This window comes from Nasonia vitripennis, chromosome 4 (genome assembly GCF_009193385.2).
Source record: "Nasonia vitripennis strain AsymCx chromosome 4, Nvit_psr_1.1, whole genome shotgun sequence".
Classification (NCBI taxonomy): domain Eukaryota; kingdom Metazoa; phylum Arthropoda; class Insecta; order Hymenoptera; family Pteromalidae; genus Nasonia; species Nasonia vitripennis.
Window position 1 is genome coordinate 29,248,811 of NC_045760.1, and position 22,923 is coordinate 29,271,733.

A 22,923-nucleotide genomic window follows, 5' to 3' on the forward strand; every position below is an offset into this window, starting at 1 on the left:
TATAGGTACCTATATTATATATAATTATCCGAACAGCCATCAGCGCCCCTATACGTGTTCTTATTGGTAAAATTTGTTTTCTAATTCGAAAAATCGATTACGTAGATCTAATTGAATGTGCATTAACATTACTCGAAAATACAGAAATATTAACAAAATTTTTCGATTGTACAATTCCAGCCGTTTCTAAACCTCGGCATCAAAAAGTCAAGCTAAAAATCGCTCGTAAATCATGGAACTGAATAGAAACCGTAATCTCCCGCCACTGGAGAAATCCACCGCCGCGCGCATCGAAAACTCGCGCCTGCGCGCGCACACGCGGAAATGTCGTCACTCGGCGCAGACAGCCAACATGGCCGAAGTGAGACAACGTAAACATAGTGGAGGCTGCGACGGCTCGTATGTGGGTAAGTTTTTTTCGACTCTTACCCTTATCAGCTGCCTCCCCCCCGTGTCCGCTTGCGAATCACCAGCTCGCGTAGCCGTTCCTCGTCGCGGACTATCGGCTCCTATCTAAACGAACGTTTCCCCAACGCAACGACTGATTCTCGCACTGCTGGCTCTCGTCTCCCTCTCTCTCTCACTCTCAACAGACATCAGCATAAGCAGCGAGATGTCGTATGTTTTTATGGCGTTTTCGAAGCGTCGATGCTCCAGAAATGCGAGAGAATCGAAGGTGACACTGCAACGGGGCCTCGCATTCTGTGAGGCATACGCTTAGTGGACACTTTTTCGTATATAAGTATCGCTGCCCTTTGTCTTTCCCCCGCCGCGCGCGCTCTTTTTCTCCAGCGACAGCACCGTGTGTCTCTCTCTCTCGCTCCCGTCAATGACTTCAAGGACGCCTGTATATGCACGCTCATATAATTGCCGTCGCTCGAGCGCGTAGTGTGTGCTAGTGTATCAAACCAGTTATCATCTGTGCGGGACGAGATTTTGAGGTTAGAATCGCGAGTCCGATAAGCGCGAGCCTCTTCGCGCTGCTCTCGGGGGCATTAAAAATATAGGCAAAGACAGCTGACACGAGGGCCGCAGGAAAACAGGCCGACGAGTATATAGAATCTCGGTTGTTCACTCGCTGCAGCAGCCTGTCAACGTCTGTGTGAGTATAGTTTATATACGTCGTCATCGCTCGCGCGCCATCTCGGAAACTCGGCGCTTTTTCTCCACGAAATTTCGAATTTCAGTTCGGCAACCTCGATCGCAGAGGTATACACGGACGATTAGTCAGCGCGATCGCGGGTCTGCTATAGTGTGTATATACGAACGGCTGGCAGCCGCTGCATATATACGGCGATCGATTTCCGCGAGAGTCAGTCTGTTGTTGTGGCGGCGACGACGCGCGTCTCGGGCAATTCTATGGATGAGATCATGATTTAAAGTGTTTACTGTATACCATACTTGTCACGAGTAAAGTGTGTGTGTGTGTGTGAGTGTGTGTGTGGTACACACAAGTGCAGTGCCTAACGTAAGTTTGTTTGTTTACAAGCGAGAGATCAAGCATAAAAACGTCGCGACGTTCGGCGATTAGAGAAAATTCTTCGCTCGTCGTGTATATACACACATACTTGCACACGTCAAGAGTCGGCTTGTTTTCCTCGATACGGCGACGCGCAACGACTCTAATTAAATTTCGCTGCGTTTTAATTAATAAATCTCTCTCCTCTTTGTCTCGCGGCGAATTTTCGCGATTCGCGCAGCGTAAAAGAAACGCATCGAACGATGACAAGCGCGTAAAGCGTGTGTATAGGTGCGAGAGCGAGAGAAACGACGACATCGTTGTTTTCGTTTGCGTCACGCGCGCGCTCGCGTTTTCCGCGAAGAGCGTAAGTATACAGGCCGGATTTTTTCGAAATTTTTCTTTCCCCCGACGCGCACGAATTTTGGCGCAGCCGCGTAAACATTGCTTTCGAAATCCGTTTAGCAGCCTGGAACAGGCGTAAATAATTCATTTAAAAATAACAGAGAGAGAGAGAGAGAGAGAGAGAGAGAGAGAGAGAGAGAGAGTGAGAGCACGTGTTCCGCCGCTACGGCGTTGTGTTGTGTATCAATATACGCGTCGTCGGATCGTGAATTATGGATACGCGCGGCTGGTACGTAATTAGTTCATTAAGCGCACTTGGTTGTATATATACTTTCCAAATTAATTTAGCCCTTTAGCCGTCGGCCCAAGCTTGCTTTGCTTTACGACAATAAAGCGGAAGCGCCGTTCGCTGTATACTTTCGTTCTATTTTAACGCGGGATCGCGTTATCCTCCGATAATGTCGTTTTTTCGCTTTGAATCCTCGCGCCTCGGTCTATCGGCTGGAAAACAATCGATGTTTTCACTTCTATTTTCGCGTGTGAGAATCGCTGCAAAAGTGCGCTTCTCTCGACTAATGGTACACTCGGAGAGCTAAATGACGCGATCCAGCGGTTACGGCAGGTGACGACGGCCGTTATTACACAAAGCGCTGGACGAAATAAGGCAGCTTGAATAAACATCCGAGAGCAGCAATCTGTCAATTAAATCCGACACGTGTACAGCGCGAACTCTTTTTATATCGTACGTTAACTCGTAAAAAAAACCTTATAAGTATATACATCCAGACACACACGTACACGCAGCTCATCGCGACTACTCGATTTTCTGCCAAGTTTTTGCTCGTCTCTCCCTCTCGCCGCGAAACGTCGAGCGCCGCTGGCCAGATATTTCTAGGAGACCCAGCGAATACTCACCTCCCGCTCGTCGTCGTCTTAAGTGCAGTGAATCCGCGCGGAGGCGCGTCGACCGCGTCGCGAGTGTTAATAAACGGTTTTTTTTTCGAATCGCGAGGAAAGTGAAAAATTGCCGTCGGTGTTATATCACACGTTAATCCAACCTTATAAAACAATCGTCTCTCGCACGCTCTATACAAAGTCAAAAAGTGCAGCTTCGCCAGGGAAATCGTTCTCTCCCCAAGACCCGAGTTATTTCGGTGGTTTTTGGCACTCGCGCACCTATACTCGGAGAGCAACGATTTCTCGAGTCCCAGAACTTGTGTCATGCGAGTATAAGCTCTGACTTTATCCGCACATCGATAGACAAGAGTATAACAGCTCGATCGTGATGAGCGAGAGAAAACGAACGGTTATCCTTCACAAGCGTCCCGACGACGATGATCAGCCGCGCCGGCGAATCGAAACCACCACGACGACGGTCGTACGAAGGCCGAGATACAACGAAGATCGCGTACTCGAACGGGCTACCGTCGTACCGCCGCCTCGAGTCATGCAACACACGGGTGGAGCTTCGCCGTCCGTTAGACGTAAATCGCAGCTACGATAATATTATCTTTTTTTAAACGATGTTTATTAATTTTTTTTAATTTTTCATTGCAGCCGCAAAAATCCCGATGACATCGCTGGACGAGAATGTGAACCGCGTGCGCTACAGGCAGTCGGAAACTATGGGCCACAACGATAGCGAAAAAGTCGGTGAGTCTACGTATGCACGTTGGAAAATTCATGAGGCTGAGTTTTTTGTCGACTACTACGACGGCGGCGTAAGAAATTATTAAAAGATCTGAGTCATTTTCGTTAAAAATCAGAGTCGCTTTTTACTGTCGCTGATGACACGGTACAACACGTGTCTGTGTTTGTAAAAAGCCGTGAGAAAGGTCGAAGGTTCTGTTTGTATTTTTAGCGGAAGCGATTTTGTAAGCGATCGTTAATCTCTCGATAGACGCATACATACGCGCGACGTCTGCTCTAGAAACGCATATTTATAGAATGTTATACGAGATCTGGACTTTGCGCGTATATTATGCAGTTTTCCAACGCGAGACTCTCAAAAATCCGAGGCCTTTTCGGCGCGAATCAAGGCCGCCACTCGCGCGGCGTCATATACTTTTTCCAGCGCGGCTAATAAATCACACAGTCATCATCCGCTTACGTGGGGACGCTCTATTGCACGTCGCGGCGATCGCGCGCTGCTCGCGCTCGTGTGTCGCTGACAAAAAAGTCGTATTAATAAGCTTCGGAGGACTGGACAAGTCGATGTCGCTTCTTGCGCTGCATTCAAATGAGATCTCGATTTGGAACGTGTGTTGGAGCGCTTGCGTGCACAGCTGATGTATGACTAACGAGTTGTTTCTTTTTTTTTGTCTCGTTTGAATAGTGGCCGACCGTCTGGGAAAGAGAGAGAGGATAGAGAATCTCTCGATGGAGAAGAAGGACGAGGGAGAGGACATGGGCCGGCCGGTCCAGGTGGTCCAAGCTCACCCGGATCACACGTTCGAGCTGGACGAGGAAGCCCTGGCTGAGATCCTGCTGCAGGAGGACGTCAAGGACCGCAGCGTCGTCGTCGTGTCGGTTGCCGGAGCCTTCAGGAAAGGCAAGAGTTTCCTGCTCGACTTTTTCCTGCGCTACATGAATAGCAAGGTGAGAGGGTGAAGTCAGTCGGTTGTACGAAAGGCTATAAGTGTATACTAATTTCAATTTTCGACGCTTGCAGTACATCCAGAAGGTGGAAACCGACGGCTGGCTGGGCGGCGAGACGGACCCGCTGGGCGGCTTCTCGTGGCGCGGTGGCTCCGAGCGCGACACCACCGGCATCCTCATGTGGTCCAAGGTGTTCCCGGCGACCCTCGCCAATGGCGAGAAGGTCGCGGTCATCCTCATGGACACCCAGGGCGCCTTCGACAGTCAGTCAACCGTCCGCGACTGCGCCACAGTCTTCGCCCTCAGCACCATGCTCTCGTCCGTGCAGATCTACAACCTCTCGCAGAACATCCAAGAGGACGATCTGCAACACCTGCAGCTGTTCACCGAGTACGGAAGGCTCGCGCTCGAAAAGTCGGGTAGCACGCCCTTCCAGAGGTTGCAGTTCCTCGTGCGGGACTGGAGCTATCCCTACGAGGCGGCCTACGGTGCCGAAGGTGGCCACAAGATCTTGAAGAGGCGCCTCGAGATCTCGGACATGCAGCATCCGGAACTGCAGAGTCTGAGGAAACACATAGCCTCGTGCTTCTCCAACATCTCCTGCTTCCTCATGCCCCATCCGGGCTTGAGAATAGCCACCAATCCCAACTTCGACGGAAGACTGTCCGAGATCGAGAGCGAGTTCAAGGAACAGCTGAAGGTACTCATTCCCATGCTTCTCGCGCCGGAGAATCTCGTGACGAAGAAGATCAACGGACAGATCGTCAAGGCTAAGGAACTGCTGGAGTACTTCAAGAGCTACATCAAAATCTACAAGGGCGACGAACTGCCCGAGCCCAAGAGCATGCTTGTCGTGAGTTCTCGCCTCGCACTTTATTTTGTTAGTCTCGTTCGAGACGAAACTGTACGAGACACTTTTTATAGGCTACTGCGGAAGCAAACAACTTGTCGGCTGTGGCGGAGGCCAAGGATCTGTATCTGCAAATGATGGAGTGCGTTTGCGGAGGGACGAAGCCGTTCTTGGCGACCGCCCATTTGGAGTCGGAACATCAACGGTGCGTCGACAAAGCGTTGCACCAGTTCCAAAACAAGAGAAAAATGGGCGGCGACGAGTTCAGCCAGATGTATATGGAAAAATTGCAAAAGGTAGCGGTTGTCTTTGAAAACAACGGATTTCCCTTTACTTTTTACTAACATGCGATTGCTTCGTTTCGCAGGATATCGAAGACTCTTTCCAACAATTCAAAGCGCACAATGAAAGCAAGAATATATTCAAAGCTGGACGAACTCCTGCAGTGTTTTTCGTAATAGCTCTTGCGATGTACATTGCATCCGGTGTTTTCGGTCTCGTTGGACTATACACCATAGCGTATATCTGCAACGTCATAATGGGAGTAGCTCTGTTGACACTCGTTTTGTGGGCGTACGTTAGGTAAGATGTTTTTTCCTCCTCGTATCATTTCTAAAAATCAAATTGTCGCAATTATTGCAATTTTGTTTACACTTATAGGTACAGCGGCGAGTTCCGAGAACTAGGGTCGATCCTCGACGAGCTGGCTACTGCGATATGGGAAAACGTAAGTATAATGCAAACAATCCAAGAGAAACTCAAACTCTTCTTACACCGATATTACCTCTGACTATGAGTGTCTTTTTCTCGCGTTTAATCTTAATCTTATCTAATATATGGTGATATGTAATAGTCTTATAATTGATCTGTAATACTTCGAGCGCTGTATGACTTAAACCTCTTTATAAAACTTCTTTTTTTGACAAAAGTTTCCTAGAATTATTAACATTTTAATTTCAACTAACCTGTGTACAGAAGGCCTAACTAACATGTAGCACTTTTTATTCCTACAGGCCTGGCAATGTGCTCACCTCGTTCATAAATTACGATTCCTCATCCTTTCTGTGATCGTGACAATTTTTGCCATACCATCCATTACTTTTTTCCATAATCATTTACGCAAACATCGTTTCATCTGATACGACGCATTTTCATGAATCATGTTTTTCATTACATTTTAACATTTTATTTACGAGTTACGAATTTTAAGTTTTTCACGTACTCAAAGCAATCAAAAGCGCTCAACCCCATTGCATTGTGCAACCGTTTCTTTTCTTCTTTTGTTTGATTTTGATTGACCAAACCTTTGTTATTTTTTGTTCAACCTCTGTATCCCTATAACAATTTCGAGTGATATGAGGATCAGTGCTCAATAAAGGTATGACGGTCATTGCGTCGTTACTAAAATGCTTCTTAATTTGCTTGAATAAAAGAAACGATTTTGTAAGCTCGAGTAGCATTGTCATAGCAGTTATGGGCACGTCTGTTAGTATCGTGCACTAATTAGAATACGTATATTTCTTTTTCTGCAAATGATGTCCATATCTGTGAAAAAATTATTTCAACGAGTAATTATTAGTGACGCTGAATGTCTTTTGTAATTTCCCTTCTAACATAGATGCATCGCGGACATCGGCATGCAAACTGAGATTATTCTCGAAGATTTAAAAGTTTTCGCTAATTAATAACGCTATCCATTTCTGCTAAAGAGTGTATGCACAAAAAGAGCGTTAAGTAATTGTCCATGTTGTTGTCTTATAAAATGTTCGCTTCGATTTTTTGCTAATATTAAAATCTCCGTTGTTTCTGTTTAGGTAATGAAACCGGTGTCCCAGCAGTTCGTGAACAGATCTATGTCTGCAGCAGTGGCACAAGTTGCTGAAATAGCCACAAATTCGACGCTGAGTGCCACTGCCAATGCCACTGCCAACGGCAAGCCTAAGTTGTCGTAATGTTTGCTCTCTCATGGTGTCGCAAATGTGGAGCTTTCGAGAAATGGCAAAACTATTGGCGGTATTCGATTAAATACCATGGCTGATATCTGAGAAATCTAGCGTGATTGTTTGAAAGGATCACCCTTTTTGTAAGGAAAAATAATTAGAAAAATTTTTGAGATATAAAAAAAAAGTTACAAAAAAAAATATATTTGCCACCATTCTGAGACTTCGTTACACTCAGCGCAGCTAAGAAACTGTGGACGTATGTACAGTACATCCTGATTAAGAATCAGTGTTAGATTGTTAAAAAATTTATTAATAACGTCTATGGTCACTAATTATTATATTGTTATATAGAAATTAAACCTTGTATTAATAAGTGATATATTGTCAAAGCAACATTAATTTTTAAACTTTTAATATGTTTGGGAAGTCTTTAGAAAATTGAGAAAAAAGTTGTGTAATCTTTTTGTATAAAGAGTTATTCAGTATAATTATTACGTCATTCATTAATTTTCAAATGATTTTGCAGAGATGATCCTCGTAGAATTTTATCTGTAAAGCGTAGATGCATTTCTTTATTTTCAGAAAACTTGAAAGACTTATCAGAATTCAATTATTTTATCTTCATATAAATTTTATACGTAACGTTAAATGTTAATTTTAACAGTACCAAATGAGTCTGTGTTATTGTGCCACAAACTTTCTACATAAAACATTGTATTGAGAATACTTTGTAATAAACGAATATTGTGTAAACGTCACAGGCCCTTCATTGTACTTTTACAATATACCAGGATCTCTCGTTAAATTTATTGTAAACATATCATGCCATAGTATCTTAGAGTAGTAGTTATATTTAGAAATTTCGTTTGGATTTTATTTCAAAAGGAATCTTGCCATTAAATAATTGTTGTAGTTGAAAAAATGTTTTGCGGAATGTTCTATGTTGTATTATTAGATAAACTTTTCGTACAATTTTGACATTATTGATGAATTACAATATTTATGATCCTAAAATGGATTCGATAATGGAAAGGTCTGTGAAAAATTGAAGATTTTATTGCATTGTATCATATTAGGTGATGGTCCCAATTGATTATTTATAACTATTGCATTGTTGTTTTGTGTTTATTTATTACGGAGAAATCAGGTCGTTGTCTTTTTTCTAATTTAATATATAATATCAATTCATTATCAATAAATAAAAAAAATTAAAAGCTGATAATAAATTTTTTTATTCTATAAAAATATATCAGAGCCATAATTATTTAAAACTTAGACGATAGAAAATAATAGTAATTTAATAAAAGCGTACAAGAGAATTCTGCACTTTTTATTTTGGTCGCACTTGAATAAAAATTGTATACAAAAAAAACATACATAGAATACATTTGGTGTAAGTGATTATAGGTGAAAATAAACGTGTATTTTTGTATAACAACATTTTCATAATTTTATTTGATTCCTTAACTCTATACGTATTAGAAATATATACGTATATATCACAATTTTTTAAGCTTTGAACATCTTGCGTACTATATTTTCATACCCTTGAACGGAGACACGCCATCGTTCATTGAAGATATTGAACTTCTCCTGTGCTTTCTTATTCTTAGGCTCAATACTAACTACAATTTTCAGATCATTAACTGACTTTTCATAGTCCTTTATATTACCATAAGCCACTCCTCTTCTGTATAATGCCTTGACATTTTTCTCTTCTTTGCTTAGAACTTTGTTACACAGAGTAATCGTATGCTCATAATTTTCCTGAATCAGCTGGCATTCAGCCATGTTATTGTACAGAACATACTTGAGCGTGAGTATATTTTTCATTGTCTCGTCCGTCTCTTCAATGGGCTCCAGTGTGATGAGAGTTTTACATGCCTTGCTAAATCTATGAAATGCATCAACATTTCTTTTGGCTTTAAAAAGTTCAACTCCCTTCTCCTTGTACTTCAATGCAGTCTGATACTTCTCTTCGAGACTCCATTCCCATATTCGTTTGTGGAAATCAACCTTCTCCAGTGTTACCTCCAATGACAGTATAATAGTTTCGGTTCTTGTTCTATCTGGAGGAAATTGTACCGTGATTAAGCTGTGCTCATTCAGAGACATCATTTCTATAGCACGTTCTATGTATCTGTCAACATGTGAACAAGCGTCGCCTATGACAATTACTTTCTTGGAATCTGCATCAATTATATCGCTGTACAGATTCTCTTTCATCTGTTCGATGGACAGATCCAATGACTGAGGATTGGCCACATGTATAGTGCAGACTGACAGTTCCGTAGGCTTGTTAGAAAACTGTCCTTCTCGAATAATCTCCTTCTTGATCAGTTTGTCAGCCGATTCCCAAGTGGTCATTTTGCGAGTATACCTAGAAAGGCAATACGTTTAGAGGATCCCACAAAAAATAAATACACGCCAGCTTGTGTATACTTACTTTATTAGTCGTTATAGAAAACTAAACAAGTTACCAGCGTCAATTACTGAACTGTCCTGTTGATTGTTGATCTTGCTCCAAAAATAAAAGTTCAAATCAAAGCCTCATAAAGAGTCAATTCAAATCAATGACATCAAGCCTGGAGTACTATAGAAATATCGACGCGAGTTTTTTAAATTTTCGCACGTTGTACTTCTGCTTCGCACGACCAAGCATGTCAACAAACCGAAGAAGCCTCCCAATAGATCGGCTGCTCCAAACCGCATTCATGTATCGCGCAAATGACTTCGAAATAGCTGATTTTTCGCATTTGATGCCGCACACCGGGCGCCATGTATATGCGAACTCGAAACTCCCCCCCTACACCGTGATAAGTATATATATATATATATATATATAGACGGTACACGTAAAAATATCATCATCAGACGGCGCTGTACTCGCGTGCGTGTGTGTCTCTCGCTCCGGTCCGTGGTTCGCTAGCGCGGCAGTAGCGATTGCGGTTTGCCGTGAGACTAGTCTGGACTTCGTGAGTTGCCCAGCGATACGAGAACATGTCGTCCTTAAGCGGTGACGAGAGCACCGAGGTCGTCGAGAACGAGCCAGGTAAGTCTCCTCGTGATCCAGCCTTCACTACGTCCTCCCCGAAGACGATGTTTTCGTCGCCGGCAGGATGATCTCGAGGCCGGAACGCCCGCAACGCACCGACCGCCATTAAACAAATGGCGTCTAGCGCACGCATACACACGAGCTCCTATATATATCCCATGCGACAAAATATATAATATTTATATCAAAACTCGCTCGTATATAACGTGTCTGCGGAATCGAAGCCGCGAGAATGAAATTTCTTTCCGGTTTCGGAGGCTGCAAAAAGGACGATGTTCTGACGAGATTTTGAATTTCAGTGAGGAGGACGAGGTCCGGACGTGCGGTCAAGGCTGTGACGGCTGCGTCTCCTGCTGTGAGCACTAAGAAAACGGCAGGCAAGAAAGCCGCGACCAGAGCCACTCGCAACACGAAGAACATTCAAGAGGTCGAAGAGGTAAGGGCTTGTTTGGTTGGTTGCCTAGGTGTGCAGAGACAATTTTTTTCACTTCCTGTTATGTTTGCTTAGGAGAACAACACACCTGCTGCTGCAGAAGAGACTGGAGTACCCGAGAATGGTGTGCAACAGCAGCAGGAACAGGAAGAGCAGCCAGAACAGCAGGAGGAAATGACCAACGAAGAGCCAGACAGCTCAGCTGTTCAGTTGCACTTGGACGAGACACAGGAAGAACATATGGAGGAAGAAGCGAATGACAACATGGAGGAACCAGTGGACGAAAGCCAAGAACAGCAAGCTATTGACAATCAAGACGAACAGATGAAAGCACTGCAGGAGGAAATGGCTGAAGAGGAGGGTATGCCAGCACCGGGAACTGTTCTGGAGACTGAGAATCTGCCTGAATTCGATCCGGAAGAGATGAACCAAGGGGATGAGAATCTAGCTGAAGATAATACTGCAATGGAGACAAACAATGCAGAAGTGGAGAATAACGACTCCGATCCGTTGAAGGTTAAGGATCCGTCAGAGTTGATGGTAAGTGTACACTCAAGTTTTTGTGGATGCTCTATACTTGTGTAATTTTTTCAGACTTAATAATGTGTATTTATTGAAATTGATTAGCAGGAAGACAACGCTGATGATCATTGCATATTAATAGAGGATGACGTAGATCAAAACTTTGGAATGGAGGATGTGCCAGACAACATAGATGGTAATGAAGTTTCGCAATTCGATGATATAAGAAATAATGAAGATTCAAATACTATACGCCAAGCATCTGATATACTGCAAAATGACCATTCTATGCAAGATAGTGAGATAATATCTGATAATGATAAATTTCGAAATGAAGATGTGGAATTTATTTCAGAGGGCAATGATAATGCTGTTGAAAATTACGCAGTGCACGACGAGAACAGCGAAGCCCAAGAAGTTATAGAAATAAGTGATCATGAAAGTGAATCTGCTGTGAAAAAGATTGAACCAGATACGGAAGCGGTATCCGAAGACGAACTCCCCACAGAATCAACCAAGGTACAATTTTTAAGCCAAACTTTGCCATCCGCTTGTTCTTAATTTTTTTTTATTTTTTTTTATTTTAATTTCCTGCCTTTAAATCAAATCCTAATCCAACGCCATTCGTTCCCTAACCATTCTTTAGCGTTATAAACACGAGAGTGAAGATGTAGAGGAAGTGTCAGAGGACGAATTTTTTTCCAATGAGACTACACTTCAGGTACAACATTCCTTTCATCCTACCCGCTTGCTTTCGTTAATTATTATAGTTTAATTTCACGTGATCAGTCACATCCCCATTTATGTTTAAGTTGCAATTTTGTTCACGTTCATAAAGTACACGTTCGTCTTAACTCTGCTTTTTTTTTTAAATGTGGTTCTCGTTTATACACAGGAACCTGAAACTGAAGCTGTGTCAGATGAAGAGTTGCCGGCAGCTCAACCAGCTGATCTCGGAGAAACCGAATCCGTCTCTGAAGATGAACTGCCCCTTGAAAGTGAGAGGAAGAGGAAGGGCAGCAAAAGTTCAAAGACCCCTGAGAAGAAAACCAAATCTGACGCAGCGAGTAAGTCGGGTATACTATTTTCAATTACTTTGTCTCTGTATTGAAAAATATGCTTCTAATCACTCGTTCTCTCTCCAGGCAAACGCAAGAGAACCATCGAAGGTGAATATGATCCTAGCTCACCAACTTCTGAAAATAATGACGAAACTCCTGCTAAAAAAGCAGCTATTTCAGCAGATGTTGACTCCAGTGACAAGTCTGATGCTAAACCGGCTTCTCCGAAAAAGAAATCGTTACCGGAATTAGAAAAGTATTGGAAAGCTGTTAATGACGATCCAGCCGATTTTACGGGATGGACATACCTCTTACAATACGTAGATCAAGAGGTATGCAATGACAGAATTTCAGTATTTAGCTAACATAAAATTGTAATTTTAATTCTTACACTTCCTATATATGTGATAAGCTTCCATTATGCTAAAGATGAAAACTCTTTTCTATATAGTAAGTAGATAATCGTGTTATCGGTCAAGTTTTGTATTATGTGCATTGGTTTCTATTCAATTAAGAAAAAAAGAGAGAAAATCTGTTGATGTTATTTACGCAATTCGATCGATCGAAAAAAATCACGCATTTTTAACTGGAAATAAAAATTCATTGCAGAATGACGCGGAGGCAGCCCGCGAAGCCTATAACAAATTTCTGGAGCGGTATCCGTATTGCTACGGCTATTGGCGCAAGTACGCCGATTACGAGAAGAAAAAAGGCGATCCCGATCGAGTGCAAACGGTGAGTCCTTTAGTGTTTGTACTCCGTTGAGAGGCATTATTAAGTGACAGAATTAAGTATACATTACTTTTTTTACTTAATCGTGTACATTAAGAATGATGTTACATTAAGGCATATATATATATATATATATAATATCTAATATATAACACTAGTTCGAGTTAGGAAGGCGCGTGGACTGTGTTGTGCACGCACGTAAATTATGATTTTCCCTTCCAACAGCCTAGCACGTCTTGCGGCACCTATGCGACTCTCCTCGTATACCGATTAGCCACTCGTACAACTTATCAACTAAAGAGCTCATTACGTTATTATAATTTATTAGTTGTATCAGAATGCAATTACTACTTACTATTACTACTACTACTGCTACTACTTAATCGTTACTATTATTATCATCATTATTATTATTTATACAATGCAATACTACACGTTGTACGTAAGCCGGTCTTAAGCTTGTTGTCTCCTTATATAATGCTATTGTCGCTGATCGTCGGCGTGAATATTATTATTACTATGTGTGTGTTGTTGTTATACTTTATGTATAAGCGTTTGTATATACTTACTATCCGTTATATGAGAGATATAAGTATTGTAAACATTTTTATAAGTACCGCTCTTGCGTTGAGACCCAACTGAATGTGATTATATACGGGAGGGCTTGATAAACATAATGCGCTATAAACACGTTATAAAGACGGGCCCTTGTCACGAAACAAAGACTTGGGACAGGCACACGTGCGGGCCACAGAGACAAACAGAGAGGGAAACAAGAGCTAGAATGAGAAAGAGAGTGGCGATAGAAGAGAACACGCGGAGGCACTTCGATCGCGGAACTCTTCCCCGACTTTAAAGGTGAATGCACAATGCTCTGCAATCTCTCTGTGTTAATTACGTCTATTTATTTACAGTACGCGATCTTGATTACGTGAGTATAATGAAATAACGTTATGATGAACAAACTTAGATAATAAGACAAACACAATCCGTTACGCTTAAGCAGTGCTGTGATTTATATATTATACCTAGGTTTTCTATAAGATAATCATGATAATTACATAAGCCGTATACCGATCCACCAGCCGCTGGTCCGAGCAGAGATCGGTTTGCTCGTTGCTTTCCCGAGTGCTAATTCTTCTCTTACCGTTTTCGCACAGGTCTTCGACCAAGGTTTGAAATCCATTTCCCTCAGTGTCGACTTGTGGCTGCACTACATCAATCATTGCAAAGTCGCTTTCGAAAAGGACGAGGAAAAAATGAGAGAGCAGTACGAGCGGGCAATCAAGGCTTGTGGACTCGAGTTCAGGTGAATATCCGTTTTGCACTGCTGGAAGTCTGGATTAACATCCTAATCGACTCTTCTCACACTCGACATTTTTGTCAACGCAGATCGGACCGACTGTGGGAGAGTTACCTCAAATGGGAAACGGATAACAAGCGCTACAGCAAAGTGATGGGCATCTATGACAGACTACTGACGACGCCGACCCTCGGCTACATGTCGCATTTCGAGTCCTTCCAGGAGTTTGTCACGACCAATAGTCCGAACAAAATTCTTAACGTGGACGATTTCCTGGCGTTGCGTGCCGAGGTCAAGGCTATCCTCAAACCAGACGAATCGGCATCCGACGACGTTCCTCCGGGCGAAGACCTGCCAACCACGGATACGCCGCCCACCGACGAGGAAACCCGCGCTATCCGTGAGAAAATCATCAGCAGCAGAAGAAAGATGCACAAGTCCAACGTCAACGCCGTGGCTGCGAGGTGGACTTTCGAGGAGGGGGTGAGTTCAATTTTGTTATTCGTGTTTTCGTTATAAATCGATTCGTGGTTTTCGTAAATAAAAATGGTCTGCGTTATTTATAGATTAAAAGGCCTTACTTCCACGTAAAACCTTTGGAAAGGTGTCAGTTGAAGAACTGGAAGGAATATTTGGACTACGAAATTGAGCAAAAGGATCAACAACGTATCATTATTCTGTTCGAAAGATGTCTGATCGCATGTGCTTTGTACGACGAATTCTGGATGAGAGTAAGTTAAAAACATCCATACCACGTTCTAATAAAATCAAGTTTACAGTCCCTCTAACGCAAAATGTATCTTACCTCAACAGTTCGTGCGTTTCCTGGAGTCAGTGAAGGGAGAGAACGCGGACAAAATTCGCGATGTATATACTAGAGCGTGCACGGTTCACCATCCTAAAAAGCCGAACCTACACTTGCAATGGGCTACATTTGAAGAGAGCCAGGGCAATTTCGATAAAGCCGCCAGCATCTTAGAGAACATTGACAATGTTATTCCTAATATGCTTCAAATCGCGTATCGCAGAATAAATCTCGAACGCAGGCGAGGTGACTTGGACAAAGCTTGCGCTTTGTATGAATCATATATTAATAGCAGTAAAAACAGGACTATTGCAAATAATATAGTTGTAAAGTACGCTAGATTTTTATGTAAAATTAAGAATGACACGGACAAAGCAGTCAAAGTTTTAGTCAAGGTATATATTCTTTGGGTCTGGTTATTAAATAAGCATTCCAATCTCAGGGTTTAAATGCTATTACATTTTTTTTTCCGTAGGCGACGGAGAAAGACAAAGACAATCCGAGATTGTATCTGCAGTTAATCGACCTTGGCCTTCAAAGAAACCCTATTGATACTCAAGAGGTCATCAGTTACATGGACCTGTTCATAGATCGCGAGCATGCCGATGCGGAACAGCGCGTTCTTTTCGCACAACGTAAAGTCGAATTTTTAGAAGACTTCAGTACTGACATTCGGCAAGTTTTGAAAGCTCACGAGCAATTCCAAAAATGCATAAAGCAAGCTAAAGAAAGAAAGAAGACGAAAGGCGATGACAGTAAAGCGTAAGTTTTCCATAGTCATGTTGAACTTTGAAAATTTGTGTGTTCGAATTTCTACTTGATTTTTTCCTTTTCAGTGATGCATCGCCGGCAAAGAAAACCAAAACAGACACTTCTAGCGTGCCTCCGGCTCAAGCACAGTCCTACCAGTACGGCAGTAGTACGGCACCGTATCAGTCACAGCAACAATTCCAAAGTGGCCAGTACGGTAGCCAGAGCGGCTACCAGCAAGGCTACCAGCAATATCCGCCTCCCTCGGATCCTAACTATGCTAACTATCAGAACTGGCAGTACGGTCAAAGTGGTCCACAGGCTTATGCCCCATACAATCAGTGGGGCTCCTACAACTACTACTAAGGATTCTCTGTCAAGATGACTCGCTGTACAGTCTCGCCGGTTTGTGCACGGCGTATCACTTTTTCACAAAAGAGAGATTGGGGTTGTCGCGAGATAATTGTACATGTGTGTACGCAAACAAAGGTCATGAAAGCACGGTTTTCTCGAATTGATTTTCTCGGTATCGATGACGATGCCATACTTCTGTGTATATTAGCGTTTTCTCTACATGGTATTTAATAGATTAAATGTGTAAAGTTTTTCTTTCGAAAGCTCGGCATTCGGGGCACAAATTATTTTACTATTTGCTTTTTAGATGACAAATGTCGCCTTGTTAATTGTTTCAGGTTTCACTATTTTTTATCGTAAAGCCGAAAGATCATGATGCGTGAATCGCGAAATTGAAGAATTTAATAATCTCTGAACTGAGAGAAAGATATAAGTATATTCGCTTCGATAAAGATGACGGTATTACGCATGTGACACAGTGCGCGATACCTAGTTGAGACACTTGAGACAAGCTTAAAAAGTGTATTACAAGCGCATTATTTTATTTGTCCACGCGTCATTACGGATTAATTTTGCAAAGACGCGTTTGATTCATACGGTAAGAAATAAGCAAAAGTAGATTTGGATATATTTGAAAAATGTTTAGAAGATAACATCTCATTTAATCTATGACTTCAAGAGCGTATTTTGAGGACCTAGTTGAATAAATGAATCGTTTCGGATTAATTTTCAATTCGTATGAAATTCCTGTATAGTCTTCGTGTAACTGTATCATGAAGTATATGATTAAATAAACTTTTTTTTATCTGAAAGTTGCAAATTATTTTTAAATGTATTTATTTTATATTCATTAAAAAATATCACAACTTAGTTTCAATAGTTACAAGATTCGTCGGCGTAAGACGGTATCGAAGATTGCTTACCTAAAGATGGATAAGAAAATGTTGGACAGTAATAAATTATAAATTCTCTGAAGCGTTAGTTTGGCACATATCTATTTTATCTGTATAAAAAAGTATAATTATAATTTGCAGAATAACAATAATAAACATATTATACAATTTTATAAAAATAATAAAACATTTATAATTACTTGTTTACTTCTTAATATTTTGATCAAAATGCGTAACAAATAGGGAGAGCAAACATCGCACTAATTTTGTCTGTGTCATGAAGTAAATTGTATTTTTGGTTTGACTTTATTTTTTATACTCTATCTTAATTACTTTCTGAGAAAATTTGTTAATTCCAACTGATTACGAATCAGTCAACATTCGAGACGAGATAGAGAGTTCAATGTTGCCGTTCATATCTTAGCAACTTTTTTTATGGATAGCATTATGTCGATATTAAAACCTACTTCTGAAGAGGCTTTATAAACCACCAATTTTATAAATATTAACTTTCTTATAATTAGTTTAAGCAATGTGTCTAATTAAATTTATTTATTCGCAATATAAATTTAATTGACACATCAAGCAACGACTGCACTTGTAACCATTTTGTTGACTCCACAGGTGCCATCTCCTCTGTAAACTCTGTAATAGCCTTGTTCACCCCACCTCGGGCCCCAGCTGTTCTTGATTATCCAGTAAGGCATGGTCTTCTTGAAAATGGGGTAAACTGAAAAATTGAATTATACGTTAATTAACTGCTAAACGCAAACGCTTTAAAAATATATTAGATTATTCAGCATACATTTTACACCATAGCCAACAATTAGTACACCATGATCGAGACTGTCGGGACTGCAGAGGAACTTGAACGGATGAGATACGCCTCCCATGTAGAACTGCATGGCGTTCGCGTTGATTCCAATCGACATTGGGCCATTTTTAACAAGCCACTGCGCCATTTGCGTCTCGTTGCTTGTAATGTTCAGCCCAGACACGATGTTGACTTTAACTTTGTTTTTGTTGAAGTGACATTTCTCGTCTTCCGCGTCGTAGGGATAGTCGGATTCCAGTTCCAAGCCTCCCAACTCTTCGATGGCTCGGTAAGCCGTGTCGGGGAGTCCTCCGTTGCAGCCACTATCCAGTTTATCACAGTCTACTAATTCTTGCTCCGAAAGCGACAGCAATTCTCCGTGTTTGATAGCATACTGGCCCTCGATGTTGCCGGTTACCGAGAAAGCCCAACAGGAGCCACAGGAACCCTGATCCTTCACCGGTGTCACGACGTTGTGATGCCTCCAGTCGTAGTCGGAAGGCAGCTCGATGTCCGGAATCGTAGCCATCGGCATGGGTATGTCGTTTTCCGACTTCAAGGTCGGCTTCAGACCTAAATGTCTAGCCTTGAATTCGGCTTTGGTGAGGTCCGTGAATTGCGTGACACCGTAACGCCCGGTTCCCATCTCGTTCCTTTGCAGTTCTTCGATTAGGTTCAGGTTATCCTTGAAAATCTGGAAACGCATTTCCTTCTCTTCTTTATTGTGGTACATCTTTTTGTACTTTCCCATGAATTCGTGGAACAATATTTCTTCCTTCAATTGCCTCGACTGCTGCAACATTTTTTGGCTGTAGTTCTGTCCTCTGAGCGAGCGTTTGCTCCTGTTCTGACCGCATTTTACGGTGATCTTCGGGTTTCCTTTGTCCAGCCACGGTTGAGACCAGGCCTCAATGACGCATTCTTCTACTCCATGGTCCTTACTCAACTGACAGTCTCCAGTAACGGTGCCCTTTGAGCAAGTGCTGACACCGATATCCGTTTGAATTTTGTACAAAAGACCGGATACAACTTGAACCGATACGTCTTTGATATTGCTGATCATGGGTTGATTGGTGCCTTGGTAGTTCTCGGTATACTTTTCTAAGCCAAGCTGCACGTATCTCTGCACCTCGGGATCGTCTTTGCTGTGACTCGTTGGAGCTCCGACGAGCTGTCTCTTGTATCTCATCTCCGACTTTTGCTTGTTTCTGCAAGACCAGTGCAGCAACTTGGGCGATTGCAAAGGTTTCTTCTCGTTGGTGGAAATGTCGAGTTTGCAAATTTGCGTAGGGCCAGGCAGAACCTCGTCCAGGCACTCGGTTCCTTGATCTTTCTCACTGCAGTCCGTAGCGGCGACTTCTACAGTCATGTAAATGACGACGTTGGAATTATCCTTGTCTTGCCTTTCTCTTCTGGAATCGATTACATCAATGACGTGTTTCCTTTTATCGTCCTCGTCAAGGTCGTCCAACAGTTCCACAGCTTTTACCGCGAGTTTTCGCGACGTCAACTTGCTGTCCAAAGCTTTTCCAGACGATCTTTTCGATCTGACGACAGTCTCGACGGTGGGGTTCTGAACCAAACTTTCCGTTTGCTCGGCGTCCACGATGTCGTCGTCCGTTTGCTTCAGGGGTTTGTTGTCGGTGGTCTGCTCCTCTGCCTTTTTATCCTCAACGCGCTCGGCTATAATGAACTCTTCCGTGACGGGAACACCCTGGTACTTGGGACTGGTAGTCTCGAGCCTGATCGGAATGTTGAAATCCTCCAAAAATTCATCGAACTCTTTCATTTTTTCGGCGAATTTCGAGGGCTTCTCTTTTTCCTCCACCCTGTCCAAAATGATCTTGCTGTGAGGCAATTCCTTGGCAGCATCGGTATTCTCAGCTACAACAACGGAATCCTTGGTAGACACGTCCATGTAGGGAACCCGGAAAACTTCTTGCGCCTCCTGAGCTATCTGATCGTAGAACTCGGTTTTCGTCGAGACGTCATCTTCCCGATATGGAGCTGCTGACTCAAACAGCGGCGATTTTGGATCGACGCTCGCGCTCACCTCGTTGTCGGTGTTGAGCAAGTCGGTGCAATTGTTCCTTGTTATTTTGCGACTGCCGCTCTGCCAGGGACGCTCCTCGAAAGTGACGAGGCATAATTTAATCGGCAAATTGGACTGCAGAGGACACTCGGCTATCTCAATGAGCGAGGTTCTCAAGCAGTTAGACTCGCCGATTTCCACGAGAAGCTGGTATTGCACAACATTAGCGCCCGGAGGCACCGCACGAGTAACTCTGACAATGCTGATGAGCTTGTGCTTGAAATCGCTCACACCGGCCTCGTCCATCGACTGCATAACTTGGTTGCCGAAAGCGGAGAGTCCGGGCAGAGAGGGATTTAGTTCGTAAGGGCATCCTGGACAGTATTCCGATTGGGTTGCCCTTACGGCGATAAAGGGTCGATCGTTGTGATCGGCGGACGTTTGTACTTCGTGGTCCAGACTGATGCTCTGGTTGATTATTTGTTTCTCTATGTTTTCTATCACCTCTTGATCCTGGGCATTCTGCTGCTTGGACTGGGGCTGCAGTTCCATGCACTGAATCGAGTCATGGAGTACGTCGATGACACCTTGCTCATGCTGTCGGACTACTAAGGTGCATGCCTCACGAGCACAGTTCTCTTCGCTACTCTTGCACACTGGCTCCAAATTCAGAGTCAGTCTGTAGATGACGTACGGAGGCTGTGTCTACAAATAAGAAAAGATAAACTGTATTAGAATATGCATTTCCATGACTTTACTATTAGGGTCTATCAAGCTATTTTATCGGATGACAAAATTCATCCATCATTTTTATCTTTTGCAAATGCAAAAATATCAGCTGTCTGATAAATGACAACCATTTGACAAAAAAGAACAAAAAGAATCACACAGAGGAGTTTTAATACCAGAGCAAAGTTGCCTCAATAATTTTGTGTATTTTTAACTCTCCTGAGGATGGCAATGACACACTTAACTTTCAAAAGCTCTGATTCAGCAGAGTTTGATTACATTTGTTTATCAAACAAAAGCAGGTCTTTTTCGACGAAAAAAAGGGGCGGGGGAGAGTGAAACAGTGTCTGCAATAAGTCATCCACAGACGGAGTGAACCCTGACAAAAGATCATGTGCGGAAAAAAAGATAGATTATCAGTGCGAGTGCACTGCATAGTAATAACGTAAATAAACGGACATTTACGCATCGAGTTACATACTGCGTATGCACTCCCGAGTCGCGGAGAAATAGAAAGTGCCTTTTCCGCAAAAAGAAAGCACGACAAGCTATAGGACGCACATATCCTCGCATACGCGACGATGAGTCTCCAGTGCAGCGTGTAAACGCACGAAAATTTACATAATTGCGCGAAGAGGAAAACGCGCTTTCCCGCGAGTGTAGTCGATAACTCCGGCACATAATGCATGTATACATGTATATACATCACGTTCTCCGCTGAAACCCCGGAGCTCTTACTTCATCGACGAATCGAGAAGTTCTGCGTAATTCTCTCTCTTTCTCTCTCTCTCCGAACTAAGCGATACACAAGTCGCACTCTTAGCGGACGCCTATATAAATCTAACTGTAAAATCGGGCGGTTTGCAAAATAACGCGCAGAAGAAAAAAACACAACAAGCGTGTATCCCGGCGATTCGCTCTAGAGGTATATATATATATTTCGCAGGACCTATACATACCAGTTTCTGGGCGCTGATGAGGTCGCCGTTCCTGTAGGTGTGTCGGCTCGGCGAGTTCTCGTTCAGGGAGCTCAGCGCGCTCTGAACGAGGAGGCTCGAGACGCTGCTGAAGGGCACGTTTACGGGAGCCTCGTCGACCCTGAGCTGAGCCGCTGCACAGCTGAGGAACAGCAGCAACAGCGCGAGTCCCGTTTTTCCGACTCGCGAGGCTGCCATTTTTCCTACCCCTTGTCTCGCTCGATGATTTTCACTTTGCTCGCTCGGGCTGCACTTATTCTCGAGGGTATATATTTTGTTCGAAAGGCTGTGTGTATCAACAATGCGGAAGAAGAAACTACTATATACCAGTGTCTGTATATACGGGTACAAAACTCGCGGTTGCGCCTCTCACTTCGACGAGCCGAGAGGGACTACTGCGGCAGCTGGAAATCCGAGCGAGCGAGCGGCGGACCTGCGCTTGTCTTTTTCTTTGTGTGCTGTAGCCTCCCCCCCTCCTGCGTGACAGCGGCGCACATATGATGCGTGGCGGAGCACTATATATATACCGATGTGTGTGTGTGTGTGTATAATAACAAGCGATAATATGCGAGCGTTTTACGTGGGACGCGGAGAGGAGTTGAGTTGCTGGTACGAAGACTCGGGAGAGAGAGAGAGAGAGAGAGAAGGAAGAAGATAGGTGATAAATGATGCTGGTGCCGATGATGATTGTCACGCGCGGCTTTGGAGCGATCTTCCGAAGCGGTGTGTATAGAGATGAACGAGTTTTAACGTGTAATATAGGGGATATAGGGTCGAGAACCGTGTGGTTGCGGCGCATATCTGTTTTGGAGCAGCTGCATAAGTGTCCCTTTAAAAATGCACGTTACGACGTTTCCTCATATTTTTGGACACTTTTTTTTTTTGCCGGCTTGGATCTAATGATATTTTACGAGGAAATAAGACGTTCCTTCGAATCTCGGCTACTCGTTTGATTCTTTAATTCTCCGTTCTGATGTCATAATAGACCAGTTTTAAAAACCAGCTCCAAAAGCGTCGAAGGCCTCCGACTACTTAGTACTTTGGTGCAACTCACGCATCAGCGATTCCGACGTCGAGCTCAATTTCAGCTTCTCAACTTTTATCGTCCAATTATTAATAGCTCCGAAATTAAGTAACATATTTTTATCTACATTTCGCTTGGATTCCCAATCACTAGGAAGTCCCGAAGACCCCGATGATCTATAACTCCGAATTCGATAATTAGGTATATCTTCTCAGAATTTGTTAAAAATACGTAAGAATGTTAA

General features: G+C 42.9%; 4 protein-coding genes across 39 annotated transcripts; 2 read left to right on the plus strand and 2 right to left on the minus strand.

Annotated features, from left to right (window-relative positions):
• The first annotated feature begins 275 nt into the window (after window positions 1–275).
• Window positions 276–9,404, plus strand: LOC100123659 (atlastin). 15 transcript variants are annotated; one of them, XR_004227721.2, is made up of 10 exons: window positions 2,710–3,288; window positions 3,362–3,457; window positions 4,140–4,402; window positions 4,476–5,255; window positions 5,327–5,548; window positions 5,620–5,834; window positions 5,913–5,979; window positions 6,266–6,630; window positions 6,871–6,986; window positions 7,067–8,635. XR_004227721.2 is itself a non-coding variant. In XM_008216699.4 (9 exons), exons 2-9 carry the CDS (start codon window positions 3,090–3,092, stop codon window positions 7,202–7,204), a joined length of 1,980 nt encoding a protein of 659 aa, XP_008214921.1. In that variant the 5' UTR covers window positions 345–407; window positions 3,065–3,089; the 3' UTR covers window positions 7,205–8,552. The 15 variants fall into 15 exon arrangements, 8 of the variants coding, with proteins under 8 accessions (XP_001607339.4, XP_008214921.1, XP_032455149.1 ...); XR_004344875.1 differs by lacking the exons at window positions 2,710–3,288; window positions 6,266–6,630 and adding an exon at window positions 276–407 and having other exon boundaries at window positions 7,067–8,552; XR_004344874.1 differs by lacking the exons at window positions 2,710–3,288; window positions 6,871–6,986 and adding an exon at window positions 276–407 and having other exon boundaries at window positions 7,067–8,414.
• Window positions 8,185–10,352, minus strand: LOC100123656 (FK506-binding protein-like). Its single transcript, XM_003428176.5, has 3 exons — window positions 10,082–10,352; window positions 9,642–10,001; window positions 8,185–9,575 (listed from the first exon to the last, which is right to left on the minus strand). The coding sequence occupies exon 3, from the start codon at window positions 9,560–9,562 to the stop codon at window positions 8,705–8,707; it is 858 nt and encodes a 285-aa protein (XP_003428224.1). The 5' UTR covers window positions 9,563–9,575; window positions 9,642–10,001; window positions 10,082–10,352; the 3' UTR covers window positions 8,185–8,704.
• On the plus strand, window positions 10,112–17,030 carry LOC100123653 (pre-mRNA-processing factor 39). 22 transcript variants are annotated; one of them, XM_032599251.1, is made up of 16 exons: window positions 10,112–10,247; window positions 10,550–10,686; window positions 10,759–11,223; window positions 11,314–11,401; window positions 11,561–11,724; window positions 11,852–11,926; window positions 12,101–12,272; window positions 12,351–12,374; window positions 12,438–12,598; window positions 12,876–13,001; window positions 14,159–14,307; window positions 14,391–14,784; window positions 14,868–15,032; window positions 15,115–15,501; window positions 15,582–15,868; window positions 15,943–17,030. In XM_032599251.1, exons 1-16 carry the CDS (start codon window positions 10,196–10,198, stop codon window positions 16,220–16,222), a joined length of 3,126 nt encoding a protein of 1,041 aa, XP_032455142.1. In that variant the 5' UTR covers window positions 10,112–10,195; the 3' UTR covers window positions 16,223–17,030. The 22 variants fall into 22 exon arrangements, with proteins under 22 accessions (XP_032455142.1, XP_016845225.1, XP_016845227.1 ...); XM_016989736.2 differs by having other exon boundaries at window positions 11,311–11,724; window positions 12,101–12,281; XM_016989738.2 differs by having other exon boundaries at window positions 11,311–11,724; window positions 12,101–12,281; window positions 12,447–12,598.
• LOC100123649 lies at window positions 17,031–22,122 on the minus strand. The gene is made up of 3 exons (XM_001607274.6): window positions 21,638–22,122; window positions 17,909–20,654; window positions 17,031–17,833 (listed from the first exon to the last, which is right to left on the minus strand). Exons 1-3 carry the CDS (start codon window positions 21,851–21,853, stop codon window positions 17,685–17,687), a joined length of 3,111 nt encoding a protein of 1,036 aa, XP_001607324.1. The 5' UTR covers window positions 21,854–22,122; the 3' UTR covers window positions 17,031–17,684.
• Window positions 22,123–22,923: the final 801 nt, after the last annotated feature.

Bases quoted from the DNA above. Each gene is read 5' to 3' on its own strand.
- LOC100123659 (XM_008216699.4), top strand. From the start codon at position 3,090: ATGAGCGAGAGAAAACGAACGGTTATCCTTCACAAGCGTCCCGACGAC. The intron at 3,289-3,361 runs GTAAATCGCAGC...TTTTCATTGCAG, and splicing joins AGCTTCGCCGTCCGTTAGAC to CCGCAAAAATCCCGATGACA. The intron at 3,458-4,139 runs GTGAGTCTACGT...TCGTTTGAATAG, and splicing joins CAACGATAGCGAAAAAGTCG to TGGCCGACCGTCTGGGAAAG.
- LOC100123656 (XM_003428176.5), bottom strand. From the start codon at position 9,562: ATGACCACTTGGGAATCGGCTGACAAACTGATCAAGAAGGAGATTATT.
- LOC100123653 (XM_016989733.2), top strand. From the start codon at position 10,196: ATGTCGTCCTTAAGCGGTGACGAGAGCACCGAGGTCGTCGAGAACGAG. The intron at 11,725-11,851 runs GTACAATTTTTA...ACCATTCTTTAG, and splicing joins TCCCCACAGAATCAACCAAG to CGTTATAAACACGAGAGTGA. The intron at 12,282-12,350 runs GTATACTATTTT...TTCTCTCTCCAG, and splicing joins TGACGCAGCGAGTAAGTCGG to GCAAACGCAAGAGAACCATC.
- LOC100123649 (XM_001607274.6), bottom strand. From the start codon at position 21,853: ATGGCAGCCTCGCGAGTCGGAAAAACGGGACTCGCGCTGTTGCTGCTG. The intron at 20,655-21,637 runs GTATGTATAGGT...TCTTATTTGTAG, and splicing joins TCATCAGCGCCCAGAAACTG to ACACAGCCTCCGTACGTCAT. The intron at 17,834-17,908 runs GTATGCTGAATA...TCAATTTTTCAG, and splicing joins TGTTGGCTATGGTGTAAAAT to TTTACCCCATTTTCAAGAAG.